At 54.0% G+C, this 17,578-nt stretch overlaps 1 protein-coding gene across 1 annotated transcript in view; it reads left to right on the top strand.

The window, feature by feature from the left end:
* The first annotated feature begins 2,178 nt into the window (after positions 1-2,178).
* LOC137155161 (cytoplasmic phosphatidylinositol transfer protein 1-like) overlaps positions 2,179-17,578 on the top strand; it is a 42,735-nt gene continuing 27,335 nt past the window's right edge. Inside the window, exons 1-2 of the mRNA XM_067551233.1 lie at positions 2,179-2,452; positions 7,911-8,114. Of these exons, the coding sequence (XP_067407334.1) occupies positions 8,067-8,114 (48 nt within the window). The 5' untranslated portion in view covers positions 2,179-2,452; positions 7,911-8,066. The remainder of the gene's footprint in view (positions 2,453-7,910; positions 8,115-17,578) is intronic.

Here is a 17,578-nt window from a genome sequence, read left to right as displayed (position 1 = left end):
CTACCACTGCTCAGGAAGCCATCTTCCATGCTGGGCATGCCCGAACTTTGCCTAGCTTGGAGCCATACATTAGCAACCCCCAGAAGCCCAAGGGATCAACTTTAATTTGTGTAAATTTTGTATAAAATGATGTGGCCCCTGGAGACTACAGGTCCCGGCATGCAGTGTGCTACCTTGATCCAAGCAACCCTTCCTTATACATCTAGATGGAGCACTGCATGCTCCATGTGGGATTTGTACAATCTCAAGGGCCATGCTTTGTGTATCACAGCCCATTGTAGAACTTAGGCGATGGCATTTAACTCACAGGTTGCCCAGATCCACCTGTATAGAGCAGAGCTCGAATCGACAAGGCTGAGCCATTCTACTGGCCATGTCCCTTCATCTGGTCTCAGCAAGGGTATCAGTAGAGGGGGTCCTGGAACTGTGAAGTCAGCTGTTTCTGAAAACAAACACTGCCCTTGTTTGTGATGAATGATCCCAGGAGGTTTGCCCTTGCAGTTGGGCTGGAGTTCTCCCCCCCCCCGCCCCCGAGGCTCTGATTGTTTGCAGGTTTTCCTGATGACTTCCAGTAGAGCTCATCCACTCACTCTCCCTCCTTTTCCGAGGGGATCAGTCAGGGATCAGGTGAGGGAGAGTGATACTAGGCAGCACTTCTGTGTTTGCAAACAGACTGTGGCATGCACTGTCTCCAGGCAAGTTCTGGCTTATACGTTATACTGTTTGGAAAACATGGGCTCAAGTTCTGTGAGGTTGCTCTCAATACTCTCAACTCCTTTTGACATCAGAAGGAGCATAGGCTGTTGGGTCAGATCTGGCTCCAAAGTGAGGGTTCGTTAAAGTTCTGTAAAACTAATATGGATGTTTTTATTCAAAAATAAATTTAGCAGAAATCAAATGAACAAAAGTGTTTGCAAACTAAGTATTTCAAGGGCATGTTAGTGCATGAAAGCCCTCAAGTGAAACTCACCAGAAACTAACTGGAAACAAAAAGTAAAAGAAACTGATCTATGTTTAATGACCTGGGGGACTGACAGCACATTGAGGAAACAAGCCCATTAAATCTTACTTGTTTATTAATTATCATTATTAGTGCTGATAACCTTAGTAATGATCATTAGTGCTTTGTGCTGATAACCTGTACAAAACATAGATAAAGACAATCTCTGTTTATTACAATCTAAGGCTCTGATCCTGCAACTGGGTCCCTATCAGAGGTTTCACTGAAGGTTACGGGACTGTGCATGGGTGTTAGAATGTGTGTGCCTGGATCTGATTGCAGACCTGGACCCACAGGCCAGAGACACAGGGAAGGGAAAGCCAGGGGCAGGCCAGAGTTGTAAGTGGGTCTTGAAGGAGGTGAGCGTGAGCATGAGCAGGGGGAAGTAACTTTGATTTGTAAAAATTCCTGGACCTTTTGTGCTTTAGGTCTCATCTAGTGGGCATGCTTCCTGGAGCAGCCGCTTGCTCCACAGGTGGGTCGCTGTACAACGCAGTGATTTCAGATTTAGTAACCTGTACTGGTGTTGGTATGGCAGATGCTGGGCCTAGACCTGCAAGGACTTACTCCTGGGCTTAACTTTAGGCTGTGTGTAAATAGGACAGTGATGTCAGTGGGCTAATAAAAAGGAAGATGCCTTGTAAGTTTTTCCTGAACTAAGGTGGGGGTTTTGGGGGAATGGGGGTGTGATTAAAGAGATGGGATACAATTTGCAAAGGCTGGTGCTAAAATTAGGCTCCTAACCCAACCACCCGGCACCTCAGGAGAAGAGGCCTGGTTTTCCCAGGTGATAAGGGGCAGCCCCTGAGCCAGTCCAGCCGGCTTTTGTTGAGCTGCATGGAGGCTGACTTAGCCAGGAGGTTTGCAAATGTCAGCCTCCAGTCCGCCCGCGTTTAACCTGGCGGTGCCCCTCTCCAGTCCCAACAAGCACGCGGGGAAGGTTAGGTGGGGGGGACGGTTAGGGGAGGGACCCTCCCTTCGCTCCAAGTCACTCACGCCCGAGGGCCGGGCCGGGCCGGGCCGGGCACCCCACCCCCTCGGCGAGCCAGTCACAGCCGCGGATTGGCTCCGGAGTCGCTCCCAGCTCGCCGTGGCTGCGGCCGGCTAGGATAAGGATTGCTCCTGGCGGCTGCGGCAGGGCAGGTAGGTATTTCCATGGCTTCCCCCAGGGCCGGGCGGGCGGGCTGCGCTGCCGGATGCTTTCCCCTAGAGGTCGGTGTGAGGGGCAGCCTCGGCGCGGCGGCAGGAGCAGAGTGAGCGAGCGGCGCAGCAGCAGCGCGGGTCGAGGCTCCCGGGGCACAGGCGGTCCGGCTCGGCCCAGCGGAGGCGCTGGCTCGGCCACTGTGCACCGGACTCGGGAGTTGGAGGCAAACTCCGGGGAGCGGCCGCCGCGCGGACCGACCGGTGTGAAGGAGAATCTGGCCGCTGCGCCGCGCTGCTCCCGGGGTGCGGGTGAGTGAGGGCGCGGGGCGGATGGAGAATGGCGGGGGGGGATAACGGGGGCAGGGGAGAGAGGAGAGGGCGCTGGGGGGTACGGACGGGAGGCTGGGGGCACCGGGGGGCAGGGGAGAGGACTCCGCTTGCCAGCCGGGCTGTGGCTGTGAAGTTGCTGCCCTGCAGTGCGGGCGGCCCGCGTGTGCTATTCACTCTGGGGTGCCCATCCCATCGCCTCGGGCCCTCCTCGGGTAAGTGCCGGGGCGCGGCCGGGCAAGTGCGGACCTGGGCGAGAGCGGGTGGGACGCGGGGAGCCGCGGGGTTCCGCTTGCTCTGGTGCGTTAGTTTCAGCCCCAGCGGGCGGCACCTCCGGGCTCCGGCGCCAGCGGCGGGGGGGAGCGAAGCGAGCGGCGTCTCCTTTCCCCAGATGCCTCCAGCAGTTCCCGGCCCCTGCGTGACCCAGGCCCCCTCCCAGCCAGGTCGAGTCTCTGTGAACCGAGCTTCATTAATGGGTAACTTATCCGCCCGCAGCACCTGATCTCCGTGTGTGGGGCAGGCGATGGCTGCCCCGCTCCGAGCCCTGGCTGGGGCTGGGGGAGGGACCCGACCCGACCCGCTCTGCTCTCAGGAGGGATTTTCTTTGTCCTGAGAGCTCCGGTCCCAGCCAGCTCCTGTGCCAGGCCCCCCGGCCGGGGCTGCTCCGGGCGCGCAGTGAGACCTGACGGAGCTCCCCCTTGCTCTGCCCTCGCTCTCTTTGTTTGCCAGCCCCCCGTGCTGTTGTTGCCCTTTGGCCAGCCTGGCACCTTGGCCCAGGACCGGAGGGGCAGTCCTGGAGTCCAAGAGGAGAATCCGTGTTTGCTTTAGGGTTAAGCGGGCAGCTGGAGGTTCCCTTAATAACACATTTGCTATAAAACCAGCATTTGTTGGGGATTAGCAGCAGCGTTATAAATACCTCGGCCTTGGGTGAAGACAAGGTGTGTGTCTGTTTATCAGATGCTCTTCTGCAGGGGGCCTGGCCTGGCCTAGCCTAGGGAGCTGGACTCAGCCAGAGGGTTTCATTACTTACATGGCACCATACAGGGTGTTTCACAAGCCACAGAGTAAATCTCCACAGAGTTTACATCTCTCCCACGGCTGATCAGAGGCCACAACCATGGAGGAGGAAGGATCCAAACAGAATGGAACCTCTCCCCTGCACTTAGGGGTTGGGCAAAGGATCAAGGGAGGTGTTTGCACCCCCACTCCCCTCCAAACAAGCATTGTGGATGGGATTCTGCAGATCCCAATGTCCCATTTGAGTTTGGTTCTGGTCTATCTCTTCCCAACTAGTTATTTCCATAATCCACAATGTACTCCCTCTGGGCCCTCCCCAGTGATGTATTAAATGTTTCCATTAGCTAGATAGCGCTCATCTAATAAAATTTACTGTGGATCTGATAAGATTATTATTGCATGGCTGATAAGGTGGTTATTACTGGTCTGCTTATGCTTAATAAGCGCCTCACTGTAAAATACTAATTGATTTTCCTAACAGTGGGCCCAATCCTGCTCGCTGGACCCATGTCGGAGGTCCCATTGACACCAATGGGGCTGCTCACGTGAACAAATGCTGCCGGATCAGGTCCTGTGCATGCCCAATAGACCCAGTGTGGAGCTGTGACAAATACACAGCTCTTTCAAAGGGCCAGGTTCTGCTCTCACACTGGCGGAAATCTAGAGCAATGCCACAGGGAGTCCATTGACTCAGAGTAGCTGAGATCAGAATCTCCATTGAAGGCAGCTCACAAATCAATAGGTGTTTACTGGAGGTGAAACAATTAGCCTCCTCCGTGTCTCCATAGCATGAGAGCACATGTTGCGTCTCTTGTCTTGTTTTGTCTGACTGGTCCCTTCTTCCTCCGCCATCTGTTTGTGGTAGCCACCTGTTGTCTCCACTCTTGCAGAGCAGTCTCTTAGGGGCAGGGAGCATGTCTTTGCTAGAAGAGTGTATAGTGCTTTGCTCACTGAGGCCACGCCCTCTAGGTGCTACCACAATCCAAGTCACAAATAAATCAAATGGACCTGAGATCGCCTGTTGCAAGGTGTCTCCCTCCCGCCCTGTGCCCTCTCCAAGATTGCTGTGAACCAGCTAGAGAACTCACAGATCAGGCTCCTGAGCTTACTGGCCTGGCTGTAGTGCCCCTCCCTATGTGAATGTTGCATCTGTTTCCTCCATTCTGCCTTCTTCCATTCTGCAGTGACTTGGCACCTCGTGCCCTGCGAACAGAATATGCACGAGGGCACCTGACAGGGCTTCTCCAGCTCTGATTTCCATGGTGCGTTAAGCACTCTGTCTGCCCAGCCATCCAGGGGGTATGGGTTCTCTGTCTGGCCACCAGGCATGGATGCAGTCTGTCTGCCGGGTATGGGCTCATGCGCTCTCTTTCTCTGCCCAACGAGTGCACGATGCCTGTCTGGCCACCTGGATGCTCTCTCTGCATGCCCATCTTTCTTCGGAGTTACATCTGCCTACTTATCTGCTGCTGGATCTGGGCTAGCACCCTGCCCAGCCCAAGCCTATGGATTGCCTCTCTTCTCTTTGTCCTCTGCTCCATCTCCAGTTGGGATCCCAGGCAGAAGTGCAACTTTTGCAGCATGGAACGTGTCCCCGGATTTTCCTCCAGCCCTTTCCCTCCCCAGTTCCTGTCCCTGATTTGTTCTAGCTCTACTTACTCTTTCCTCTCAGAGCGCCTTCTCTAGCCACCTGCATTTCTCCCTGCATTTTCATCCCTCCCCCTGGCCGATCTTAATGGAGAAGCAGCAAGCGAGTCCCCAGCAGTGAGTCTAGGAGCTGCCACCTCCCTGAGATGCTTGGGGCAGTGTCCTCTTCGCAGAGCAACTGTCTCTGGCTCACTGCAGACTCATGCAGACATCACCACCTCTGTAACGCTTGCTCCTGCTTCCAACCCTTGCATCTCAAGAGGAGAAGTGGGACTCAAGAAAGCTGACCAGGCAGCTGGGGTGCTCGGATAAGGCCGATGGCTTAATGCATTCCTGAGCAATGAGGATGCTGTGTGTGGGAGGGGAGGGGGCGGTTGGCCTCTGAAAGGTGGGACAGCTCAGTAGTGAATGGCAATAGTAGCATTAATTCCCCCCACCCCACCCATCCCTGGGAGTGCTGAGGGGGGGAGAGCTAGGGAACACGATCCCGAGGAAGCCCAATAAGTGGCATGGATGTCTGCCCAGGTCCATGCCCTCATGGACACTGCATGCGTGATGGATACCTGCTATCCCTGGAAATAGCAACTCCCATATCTGCAGCGCAGGGTGTGGCTAGAGCTCAAGCCCTTGCTGAAGTATGGGGATAAGGGCTATCTGCACTATCCTGGGAGGGGGAGAAACTACACTCACATCGCTGCCCAGGCTGCAAGCGCTCTGACCAGCCTGCAAGGGCCTGTGGGGATCACTCCTCCCATGCAGCCCCACGTATGAGCAACATCCAGAAAAGGCTTCTTCATAAGTCACCGATGTATCAGGTCTCATCCTTCCAGTCAAAGCTCCGTCAGCCTCTCCCTGCTCTGACCTGTATCTCTGCCCTTCTTCTCTCCTGCACCCTCACCTGCTGTCTGCAACTGGCTCAGCCTGCCCTCCTCAAAGCCTTTTCTGCTCTCTTCTCTCACTCTCTGCGCGTTCCTCCATGGTGCCCTTATCTGTGGAAAAGTCTCCTGCTTCTCATGGACTGGTTAACCAGCCTCACTTCAGCTCACTTAAATCCCTTCCAGAAAGCTGTTCGCTCCCGACAGCAGGCATTTATTCTGCATAGATATAATTGACAGTAAATAACTGAGCAAGTGTCTTTCCCAGACACGGTCCACATGCACTGTAGAGCCCAAACTCATCCCCATCCTGGGGATTGGCTTTGTTAGCCAAAATACTATCAATATGACAACACAAAGTTCAGGTCAGTCCTTCTCCACAGGCTTGGCTGCGTCTGGAGTTCCTCCCTCAGGGCTGCTCAACCCATTCTTAAGGTCCTCTGTCCCTGTAAAGCCACTCCCACCTCCTTTATAGTCACATGGGATAACAAGTCAACAGAGCCCACTTAACCCTTTGCTAGCAGGCTCAGCACCTGCTTATAGGGCAGGCTCTTTCAGGCAAATACTGCCAACCTGTTCTAGCAGGGGTATAAATTTACATGGCAGTTTACACAGTAAGATCTATTCCCTTGCTCCAAAGAGCCTCTTGCCTAAGATAGACAAACACAAAGGACAGGACGGGGTTTGTAGGAGCAGAAGAGAGGAAGGATGCTTGAGAAAGGGGAGTTGGAAGGTGGAGAGAATCTATTAAAGAACTCACCCTCCCCGGCAGTTAGGCCAGCATCTCAGGGATCGTGTGTCTGGACTGGGTCTGTCTCACTGGAATTGTAAAACTCCCTGAGGCCGAGACACTGGGACTGGCCTGGTGTAACTGAGATTAGCTGTGTTTTGTACAGCACTGAGCACTGTGATGGTGCTTATTACATCATTAATACTAAGTGCCCCTGAGGCTGCCTGGTCCTTGGGCAAGGCTGGCGAGAGCCCAAGGTGCCCAATGGACCCAGTGGATTCACACCATGTGGGCCAAACTCAGCAGTGACCTCAGTAGTGGTCAGGCATAGTGGGTTAGGCGGCAGGGGAAGGAGTGGCACCGCTGTGCAGCCACCGCTGACAGGCCGTTGAGTGGGGGCTGACTGCAGGTACTATTGGTGTCAATAGCAACATTCCCATTGGCTTCAGAGCAGCCCAGATCCGCGCCTGTAGGGTGTGAGTCAATGTCACGCACAAGCCGAGGGGGCAGGGCCTCCAGCCACTGGGAGGAGTGGAAGCAAGAAGTGTGAGGAGGCAACTGCTTACACTGTCCCGCTAGATGCTCTCCCGGCGGCCTCCTCTTCCTCCCCCAGTGTGTAAATCACCTTGATGTTTGCACACTCACTGAAGCCCGGACGGGTTAGTTACACCCTGCGCTGTCACTTAGTCCTGTTCTCTGAGCCGTGTGTGTAACTTGCGCCCTCCCACACCCATTTACAGCAGCGCTAGAGTGATCCAGAGACTCCCTGGGGAGAGGTGCCCGCTCAGACATGGGCAGCTGCTGAGAGGTGCAGACATTCCCTCAGCAGGGGAAGGATTAAACCCCAGTTTAACCTCCCTCCCTCCTGTGTGTGGCTATTCCCCCCTCCCCAGTGGCCGATCTGTGGAGGTGACACAGCTGGGGGTGGCCTCCCTCCTCACCCAGATCCTGGATCTTCCAGCTCTGTCCCTTGGTACACTCTAGTTTGGTGACCTCACAACCACTGCCATGGCAACGGATTATGAAGTCACAAGCAGAGCCGTGCCTGTAGCAGAGGAGGAAGGAGAGGGGAGCCTTTCCTCCGACTAAGAAGGGATCGTACGGGCTGGATCCCAGCTGTTGCTCTGCTCTCTCCTCTCCTCACGGGCCAGCGGGTTCTGTCTCCCTGCAGAATGAGTCCTTCTCTGAGAGAGGCTTGGGTGCCACTCTGCTTTCTCCACACCGACGTTTCCACTTGATCCATCGCTCCCGTTTGCCACCAGCTCCTGGCTTCCTTCCAGAGGGGCTGCCCGTGCACCTGAATCCCAGTGGAGAGAGCAGGACCACCATGCTGATAAAGGAGTATCGGATCTGCATGCCGCTCACCACGGAAGAGGTCAGCACTTGTCTGCTCACTGCTGACTTGGTCCTGGGAGCTGCGGGTGGAGGGGGTGGTGTGGGCTAAAGGATGAGGTAGAACCCTCTCCGTTCACTGCCAGGGACGTTGCTGCCCCAGAGGGGCCAGCCAGGAGGAGATCTGCCCTTCCCGTGAGCCAGGGGATTATCAGGAGGCACTGCCCAGGTGATGGGATGCAGCATAGTTGCTCCGCTGCATGCCAGAGCCCAAATGCTTGGGGGATAGAGGAGGGGATAGTGGCGAGGCAGGGGATCCTGGTCAGTGAGAGGCACATCAGGGGGTGGGAGAGCAGCAGGGGAGGGGGATGAGGGTCTGACAGGGAGGAGGGGTATGAGAGGGAGCAGACTAGCAGTTGGGGGGGATGGGGACAGGTACAGCTTGGGGTCTAATGGGAGATGAGAGAAATGATGGAGGTGGAATAGCAGCAGGCTGTAAAGATGAGGAGTATAATGGGGTATAATAGAACCCAGGAGGTGTGTGGGAGACAGGTTGGGGGGGGTGGGCTGTGATGGGGCAGTGGGGGGGTAAGGTGGGGTTTGGGTCTGTGATGGGGGTGGGGTAGGATGGCTGTAGAAGGTGAGGGCTGTGATGTGCAGGAACGTAGATCTAGCCCAGCTGTACCAGACGGGAGGATCTGGCTCGGCACACTAGGGGATGGGGGGGGAGGAGAATGGGGTGGCGGGGGTCAGTCCTAGAGGCAGGGCTGGCCAGATCTAGCTGAGAGGGGGCAAAGCTTCCTCCCTGTGACGTGTGTCCAGCTGGCTTGTGGAGTATCCCCTAGATTGGGAAGGAGCTGGGCAGCCAGGGCTCTGGGGCTGCAAGAGCTGACAGCAGGAGAGGAGGGTAAATCCCCACGGTGCCCCGGCGGGGAGCCCTGCATGGGTAAAGAGCTGGCACAAGCACCCCTGTCCGTCTCCTCTCTCAGTGCCTCTCCTTCTCCCTGCATTGAGTGCCTGGCACCCTCCCTGGCCGATGGAACCCAGCCCTGTGCAGCAGGGAGCCTGTCTCTGGCTCCGGCCCAACCCAATCCAGCCGGCTCAGAACAGAAGCAGGGTCTCAGTCTCCCCAGCCTGGGGTGGGGGATGCACACGGAGAAAGGCAGAGGGAGGGGGAGCTGTTGGCGCCCCGCCAAGGTTGCTTCACTGGGGAAGGTCTGGGCTTCCAGCATCACATGGGGAGGAGGGAGCTGGGCAGGAGCATGCTGCCTTCTGTACCTGATGTGGGACCTCCCAGGCATGTCAGCCTCTGGCCGGTCTACAGCACCGAGCTAGTCATGCGCTCTGCTTCCCTCCCTTCCAGGGCTGAGTTGGGGACTAGATTATAAGAGGCTGATTTCTGATCCCAGTTCTGTTAGCAGTGCAATTGAGCAGTTCTTGGGGCACATTTAGTGTGCGGTTGCTGAGGGCTCACTGTGCTGGAGGGATCCAGTGCTGCAAGATCGAGCAGGCATGGAGCTGGGGTACATCTGGGTTTTAATCCTAGGACTGCTGCTGAGTCTCTGTGTGTCTGTGGGCACCTGCCTCAGTTTCCCCATCTGTAAAATGAGCACAGTGACCCTGCACTTTTATTTAAAAAAAAATCCATCAGAACATAAGAATGGCCGTGCTGGGTCCATCTAGCCCAGTATCCTGTCTTCTGACAGGGGCCAATGCCAGGTGCTTCAGAGGGACTGAACAGAACAGGTAATCATCAAGTGATCCATCCTGTCATCCGTTCCCTTTGGCAAACAGCAATCCCTTCCTACCCTGGCTAATGTTGATGGACCGATCCTCCATGAACTTATCTAGTTCTTTTTTGAACCCCGTTATAGTCTTGGCCTTCACAACATCCTCTGGCAAGGAGTTCCATAGATTGACTGTGTTGTGTGAAGAAATACTTCTCTTTGTTCATTTTAAACCTGCTGCCTATTCATTTAATTGGGTAACCCCTAGTTTTTGTGTTATGAGAAGGAGTAAATAACACTTCCTTATCTACTTTCTCCACACAAGTCATGATTTTATAGACCTCTATCATATCCCCCCTTACTCGTCCCTTTTCCATGCTGAAAAGTCCCTATCTTAATAATCTGTCCTCATATGGAAGCCTTTCCATACCCCTAATCATTTTTGTTGCCCTTTTCTGTACCGTTTCCACTTCCAATATATCTTTTTTGAGATGGGGTGACCAGATCTGCACACAATATTCAAGATGTGGGTGTACCATGGATTTATAAAGAGGCATTATGATATTTTCTGCCTTATTATCTATCCCTTTCCTAATGATTCCTAACATTTGGTTAGCTTTTTTGACTGCTGCTGCACATTGAGTGGATGTTTTCAGAGAAATTTCCACAATGACTCCAAGATCTTTCTTGAGTGGTAACAGCTACTTTAGACCCCATCATTTGATAGGTAGAGATGGGTTGATGCTTTCCAATGTGCATTGCATTGCATTTATCAACATTGAATTTTGCCCGTTTTGTTGCTGAAGCATAGCTACTCAAGCTGCAGTCCGTGGAGCATCCACAGAGACCAGGCTGGGCACACACTGCTGTTTCCAGCTGTCAGGCAGCATTACATCCCAGTGCTAATACGTACATTGCTTTCCTGATGTTCACTTTCTGTACGAGCAATCGCTGGAGTTGTGGCGGGGGTGTTGAGCAATGGGGAGGTGGGATCAGGTGGTGGCGGGTGAGCGGGGACAACCACAAGGTTCCGGTGTGACCCACACCATGGAAAAGTTTGCGAGCCTTCTGTTTTGTGCTGACACTAGCCTGCGGGATGATGAGTGTAGAACTTTCTGTTCTCGGGGGAACTGACGCTCAGGGCTGTTACTGTGTGTGAAATGAAAGCACTAGGCAGGAGCCGGGGAGTGCTAAGTGTGACTGTTTCCACGTGCGGTGGCAAGTGTGCACCACCAGGAGAAAAGGCCAGTGGCTTGCAGTCGGCATTTTAGAAGGCATGCTGCCGCGGTTATTTTGGCTAATAAGCGAAGCAGAGTTGGGCAGGCTTGGATGGGAAGCCACAGGGTGTAATGGGAAAACAGCAATGGGTACATGTTAACAGCCGCTGTGCTTCTGGATCCAAGTCTACCCTTGCTCAGTAATGCTATGAAGTCAAATGGCGGGACTCTAGATTGACAGTGTTTGTTGTAACTGAGAGCAGAATTTGGTTCGTTGCTGTTTGGAAGAAACATGAAACCAAGAAACTTGTGAGCATCAACTCTGCCATAGCACATTCTGAGAGAGGCATAGTCCTGGCCATGTTCCAACTTGGGATCATTGCACTCTACCGATCAAAAATTCCCCCTGCAGTATCAGTTGGATGCAGTATTTTTCCCTCCACTCCCAGCCCTAAACTCTTGCGCAGTGTTGCTGTGCACTGTTAATACAGCTGTTCTGTTCCACTTCAGAGGTGGCTGCATGTTAGTGGCGGGAGATGATGTTCCTGTGTGTGTTGTAAAACATGTTGGGATGGTTTGGATGAAATACGCCACATGTGGTGATTGTAAGATCACTATCTCTGCAGGGCACATTTCTGCCTCGTGCCACAGGCCTGCAACAATCACAACTTTCCTGGCACCAGATGTTCCGTGTCTGGATGCTAGCCATGCAAGTAATGGGCACATCATATCTGCCCATGGCCCCAATCATGACCTTCTGGTGTCGTGCCACCCACTTGGCACAGGTGTACTGGGGGCAGCTGGACTCACTGTGGGAAAAGGGACCTGGTGCTGGGGCCAGATTGAGAGCCGCACGTGAGTGGGAAGGAGCAGCTGGGGCCAGTCCTTAGGCTCTATCTCACCAGGCAGACCGAGGGGTGACCTGTATGGGTGTGCATGTGCGAGCATGGGTGCAGGCACGTGCATGTGCTGGGAGCAGAGTGCTATGTGGAGAAGGGGTTGATGGAAGCAGAGAGCTGTATCTGATGGGAGAAGTGACCTGTATGCAGAAGGGGTTGCTGGGGGTGGAAGAGAAGAGCAGTGAGTTAGTCTGGGGGGCAGTGACCGGACCCATGCAGGTAGGCTCAGCTTCTAGCACAGATGGGGCTGGCCCCAAACTCCAGCCAGTCCCACCTGCAGATCTGCATTCGCCCACGGGAGCTGATCACTGATTTCCAAGCTGGCCGGGAAGCTTGAGGCGGGGAACAGAGCTTGGGCAGGCTCTGAAATGCAGTCGTGGTCTGCACTGGTCTCCTGTTCAACAGGGCAAAGCACAGCAGCTGTGTGGGGCTTGCGGGCTGGGGGTGTGTGTGTGAAGGCTTCAAGCTGCCGTGCAGGGCTGCAGGCTGAAGAGGCCCTGTGTGCATGAAAACCGGCCCAAAGGGAGGCTGTGGTTTGATAGTAGGTCCGAGCTCAGCATGGGAGCCCAAGGTCAGCTTCATGTGAGGCCTCCCCTGCACGGGAAGTGACAAGCAGGCAGCTTCCTGCCTCCCGCAAAAGGCCTCTGTTACCGTGGCAGCGTGCGTCATGGAAACTTCCTCATCGACAGGTCTTCTGAGAACATGAAGCGAAGGTATGTTGAGATGCTGAGCGCGGAGCAGCCTGCCCGGCGCCTGCAGTAAGAGCCGCCCTGCTCTCGCCCCTCCTGTCTGAGGAGCTCAAAGCACTCTGCAAACAGTCACGAATTAATGCCCCACCCCTGCGAGTGACCTGGGCATGCGGGGCATTGCCTGCTTTTTGCCTATGGGGAAACTGAGGCACTGAGCCTCACTCAGGGAGCAGCAGCACTTGGAACAGAACCCAGAAGTCCTGCTGTAACCACTGGGTGACACTTCCTGTCCTCCTGGGGCTAGGCTGGGTTTTGGAGCAGTGGGAAGGGATAGTAGGAGATCGACATGTCTCAGCAAACCCATCTTGGCCAGCATTTTCCCTACTTTTCAGAGGAAGGTGCAGCTGGCTGATAGCATTGCCAGGAAGGGGTGTGTTCCCCCCACCCCCACTCACACACAGATTAAGCCTGAGATTTGACTGCCCTGGTTAGTGTTAGCTGGTCTAGCGCCTCTGCCCAGGGCAAGTCCTCCCTGAGGCTGGCATGATTTTCCGAGGTGTGCACACCTCTGTTCCCGTTGACTTTGGCAGGCTCTGTGGGCACTCGGCACCTCTGCCAAGTCGGGGTGTGGGACGGGACCTGTGCAGAGTGGCAAGCGTGGCGTTTCCCTCGGCTTCCCCATGGGATGCATCCTCAGGTTGGGGCAGGTCCCACTTGCCTTTGGGTGAGTCTGCAGGGTCGCTGAGCAGAGGGAGCAGCGGGTGATGCAATCTCTGCCATGGTCAGCGGGCACCGGTGCAAAGGGAACCCAGAGGTGATTGGATGCATGTGCATGGGGTGCCCTGGAAAAACAAGGCTCTGTGCAGCCTCAGAGGCTGCCTAGTTCTCAGGCCTCTGTTGTGTCTGGACACTGATAGAGCGTAGGAGTTCCCAGGCTTTCTCGTGGGCCAGCCAGGCCACTGCAGCAGAAGCTCAAAACTGACCTCTGCATGCTGCCATTTATTATTTGAATTGCTGTAGCGCCAAGCAGCCCCCACCGAGATCCAGGACCCACTGTGCTAGGCGCTGTACGGACACCTAGGGGGAGAGAGCCCTGGAGCTGCTAGCTTCCCCTCATCAGTGCCCCAACCCCTGTTGGTCTGAGCCCTGGGGACTAAGCCCCAGATCTGAATTCGCTATTAGAACTATGGCATCTTTAACAGCTTGCAAGATGAACTGACGACTTTTCCCTAGGGCTAAAACAATTGGTTTATGATTTGATTAAACACAACAGCTTGAGTATTCCTGGCTGTGGCACAACAGTCGCTAGAGACCCAGGGGTGATCTGGGGAAGTTGGCCATGTCAATGCATGCGCTGGGGACGTGCTGCAGATGGGATATAATTCAAGACAGCATGAGCTCCTCAAGAAATTAGTCTCCTTTAGCACGCGGCATTGTAGAAGGAGGAGATCCGAGCTCTGTTGTGTTGTCAATAATTATTCCATGACTAATGCTGTGCCTTGTCATTGCTTACAGCTAGCTGTGCCTATGCCAGGAGCATAATACACTGCTCCAGAAGGGCTACAAGTATTTACTAACAGCAATCTACAGTGTATTTACAGACCGCTACTTTTAGAAGGAGATCTTGACCTTACTCATGCTAACTGCTGTCGGAGAGTGCTAGCAGTGATTCCCACCAGTATATCAGCAGTAGCATACCGTACACTGCCCATGCTTGCAGAGAGCTGTGTGTATAGATCAGTAGTAAGTTACAGTGTGTGGTAGAGACTTGGGAGTTATCTCTAGTAAGCTACCATGCCCATACCTAGCAAGACTAGTAACACAGCGGAAGCTGTAGCAGCATGCTTTAAAACTGAGCATATTGATAGTAACCTAAAATAACTGTGCTTGCTGAGTCATCCAAGTATATCTGTCTTGGAATCAGTGTGCTGTCATATCCAGGTATATGAAGAGCTAGGGCTAATCTGCTTACAGCACTGGTGCTTATGAAAGATTCTTCCGAGTTATAGCCTAGTCCCTCTGTAGTAAACTCCAGTGTTCATGTTTATGAAGAGGCATAAATTCCCTTCAGCAAACCCTGGTAATTACCACAGGTCCCCAGCGTCCGTATACAAAGGTTGCTTGTAAAAGTCTCCGACTGAAAGGGCACCAAAGCAATTTATTCCGGGTGCCCACTAACATCTTTTTCCAAATGTATTCTGGAGACTGCGGGGCTGTCAATTTCTAATATGCTATGAGAGCAAAGATTTTGTGTTAACATCTGGAGAACATTTACAATTAGGTGAAGTGGAGATAAGATCTCTCTGGCAATTAGAATGATGAATAGGATCTTCAGTGGAACAATAAAATAATTATTATGCAGAAGCGTCATCAAATATTTTTTTTCTGCTCCCACGTTATTTATTGAACAAAAAGTCAATTTTCTTTTCAGCAGACTCCTCCAGAAGAGGTTTATTGTGCTTGAAAAGCTGGTGAACTGTCTCCCTGATCCACTTTATAAAGGGAAACAACAGATAGGCCAAAGATGGCTCCCTGTTGCTGTGATTAGAGCTGTCACTCCTGCTATTCCCCGGTTTCAGTTGAGAGATCTGGTAGTATGGTACATTGGCTAGAGCCCTGGACTGGGATTTAGGAGATCTGGCCTTCTGTGTGACCTTGAGCAGCTCATGTCGTGCCTCTGTGCCTCAGTTTCCCCTTCGAGCCCTTATCTGTTTAGATTGTAAACTCACTGGGGCAGGGACTGTCTCTCACGATGTATGTACAGTACCTAGCACAACAGGACCCTAATCTCAGCTGGAGTTATAGCTATAGGGCTACTCTAATACAGCTGTTTATAAAGGATACATGTGGCAAGATTGTGGTCTGGAGCCATGGCATTCCAAGCAAGCAGGGACATCCGGAGAACATCCTGTGTAAAATCAGGTTAAGTTTTCCACGGGGCTAAGCAAACAGCCCAGACAGCTGGTGGAGGAACCCTTGGAACCTGATCTCCTTGGAGGGATTCATGTTTGCACAGCAGAAACTAGCCCTTTCTGGGATGCTGTGTCAGAATCAACAGCCAGACTGTTTGCAGTGTCCCCGTGTTTGCTAACACAGGGAGACTCAGTATGAGGGGGAAGAATTAGCAGCTTCATTGACTCCATCTGTGTGTCTGAATGAGTCGGAGTGTGCTAACTTCCTCTCCTCCCCCATGGCCCGGCTGCTGCATGGAGTGACTTACCACACTTGCCTTTGGGAACAGAACAGAACATGCTCTCTCTGCTCTAGCTGCAGAATTGGAGGCGGCTGTGTGGCCTACTGGGAAGAGCTTGGACTAGGAGCAGGGCCATGGGGAGGTTTCCTAGGATTGCAGTTGTTGCTGTGAGGTTTCTGGGCTCAGCTCCAGATACAGTTTCTGGCAGTGCAGGTTTGTTCCCCAGGCTGAGCTGGGGCAGCACCAGCCCCGCTATCTGGGACTCGCAGGGAGGTTTGTGTGAGCCGGTCTCCAGGGGCCGCATCCTGAGTTGCAGAGAGATTTCTCTGGCCAGGCTGCCATTGACTAGCATGCAGAAAGGTCGGTTCGTGCGCTCATCCTCCCAGGGAGTCAATTGCGTTATCAACACTGAACCCAGCATTATGCCAGCACCTGGTTCATGCTCTTCCCAGTAGGCCAGACAGCCGCCTCTGGTCCCGCAGCCTAGGGCAGGGAATGTGTGTTCTCTTCACTAACTGTGGGCGATAGATGGGGACGGGTTAGAGGCATTGAAATGAGATCAGGGTGGGGGAGAGGCATAGACCCAGGAACAAAAATAAACTGGCCTCAGCCCTATGCCATGGGCTCAATACTCCCTGCTCGCCCCAGAGGGCTGTCAGACCTGCACACAAAGGAGGGTTTCCAGCTCAGAGCAGTCAGTCAGTCCTGACTGTTTGTTTGTCTTCCTGCCACCACTGTGTTCCGAGCATACACAGCAGAGCGGGAGATGGTCCCTGGCGGAGCTGGAGAGTTAGCCAGGGAGCCAGGCCTAACGGTCACTGCGTGGAGGTAGAGCTTTCATTTGCTCACTATTATTGGTATTGTGGCAGTATCTAGAGTCCCTGACCAGGGTCAGAGCTCCCTCCTGCTAGGGGCTCTGCAGCCCCAGTGAGCGCCATGCCGGAGAGCTGACTGGCTAAACAGACAAAGGGCTGGAGGGGAAACTGAGGCACCGGGAGGTGAAACGATTTGCCTAAGGTCATGCTGCAGTTCAGTAGCACAGCTGGGAATGGAACACAGGTCTCCTGAGTCCCAGCTCAGTGCCCTAGCCACTAGGCAAGACTGCCTCTGCTAAGGCCCCATGCCTCCCACAGGTGTCTCTGGACACAGGGAGCGTTATTTCTCTAAGGCCCCCACCACATTGGGGGAGAGCACTGCGCCTTGGCTTGGGATGTGTTAGGCTTGCAATGCCTGACTGTCCACGCAGCCCCAGCATGGGTGTCTGACGAAGTCTGACTAGAATGCCTTTTCCGCAGCCTGCCTGAGATCTATGTCCCGCGGTCTGCAGTCTCCACTCTGCCCTGGGGGAGGGGGTGGGAGGAAGTGAAAGCCCTGGGTTGGTGCTGCGGCCTGGGCTCCTGGAATGGCTGGCAGGTATGAATGGACATGCTCTCTGCTGATAGCTTATCTGCGCAGCCCCGTTTCCATGTGCCGCGCTCGTTATTAATATTTACACAGGCAGCCGCGCCAGGCAATAGATGGGAAGGCTGATCTGCTGCTGACAATGGAGTCTGACTCAGCCCGTGGAGACGCTTTCTGGGCAGCTAGAACCCTACTCCAGCCCCACCACTGGGGGGAGCTAGCAGCAGGGCTGTTTTCAGCCAATGCAGGACTTCATTGGTAGCAACCTTTCTTCGTTCCTCTGCTGAGAGAGGCTTGGACAGGAGCAGTCGGGAGCTCCCCGGCTACAACCAGTGCTCCTGCCCTGCTCCCTTAAGTGACTCCTGCTGGGGGGGGCTAGAG

This window comes from Emydura macquarii, unplaced genomic scaffold (assembly GCF_026122565.2).
Source record: "Emydura macquarii macquarii isolate MOO-44397 ecotype Brisbane River unplaced genomic scaffold, CSIRO-AGI_Emac_v2 contig_1348, whole genome shotgun sequence".
NCBI lineage: Eukaryota > Metazoa > Chordata > Testudines > Chelidae > Emydura > Emydura macquarii.
Note: the sequence above shows the minus strand (reverse complement) of the source record. Positions and strands in the feature narration are given on the sequence as shown.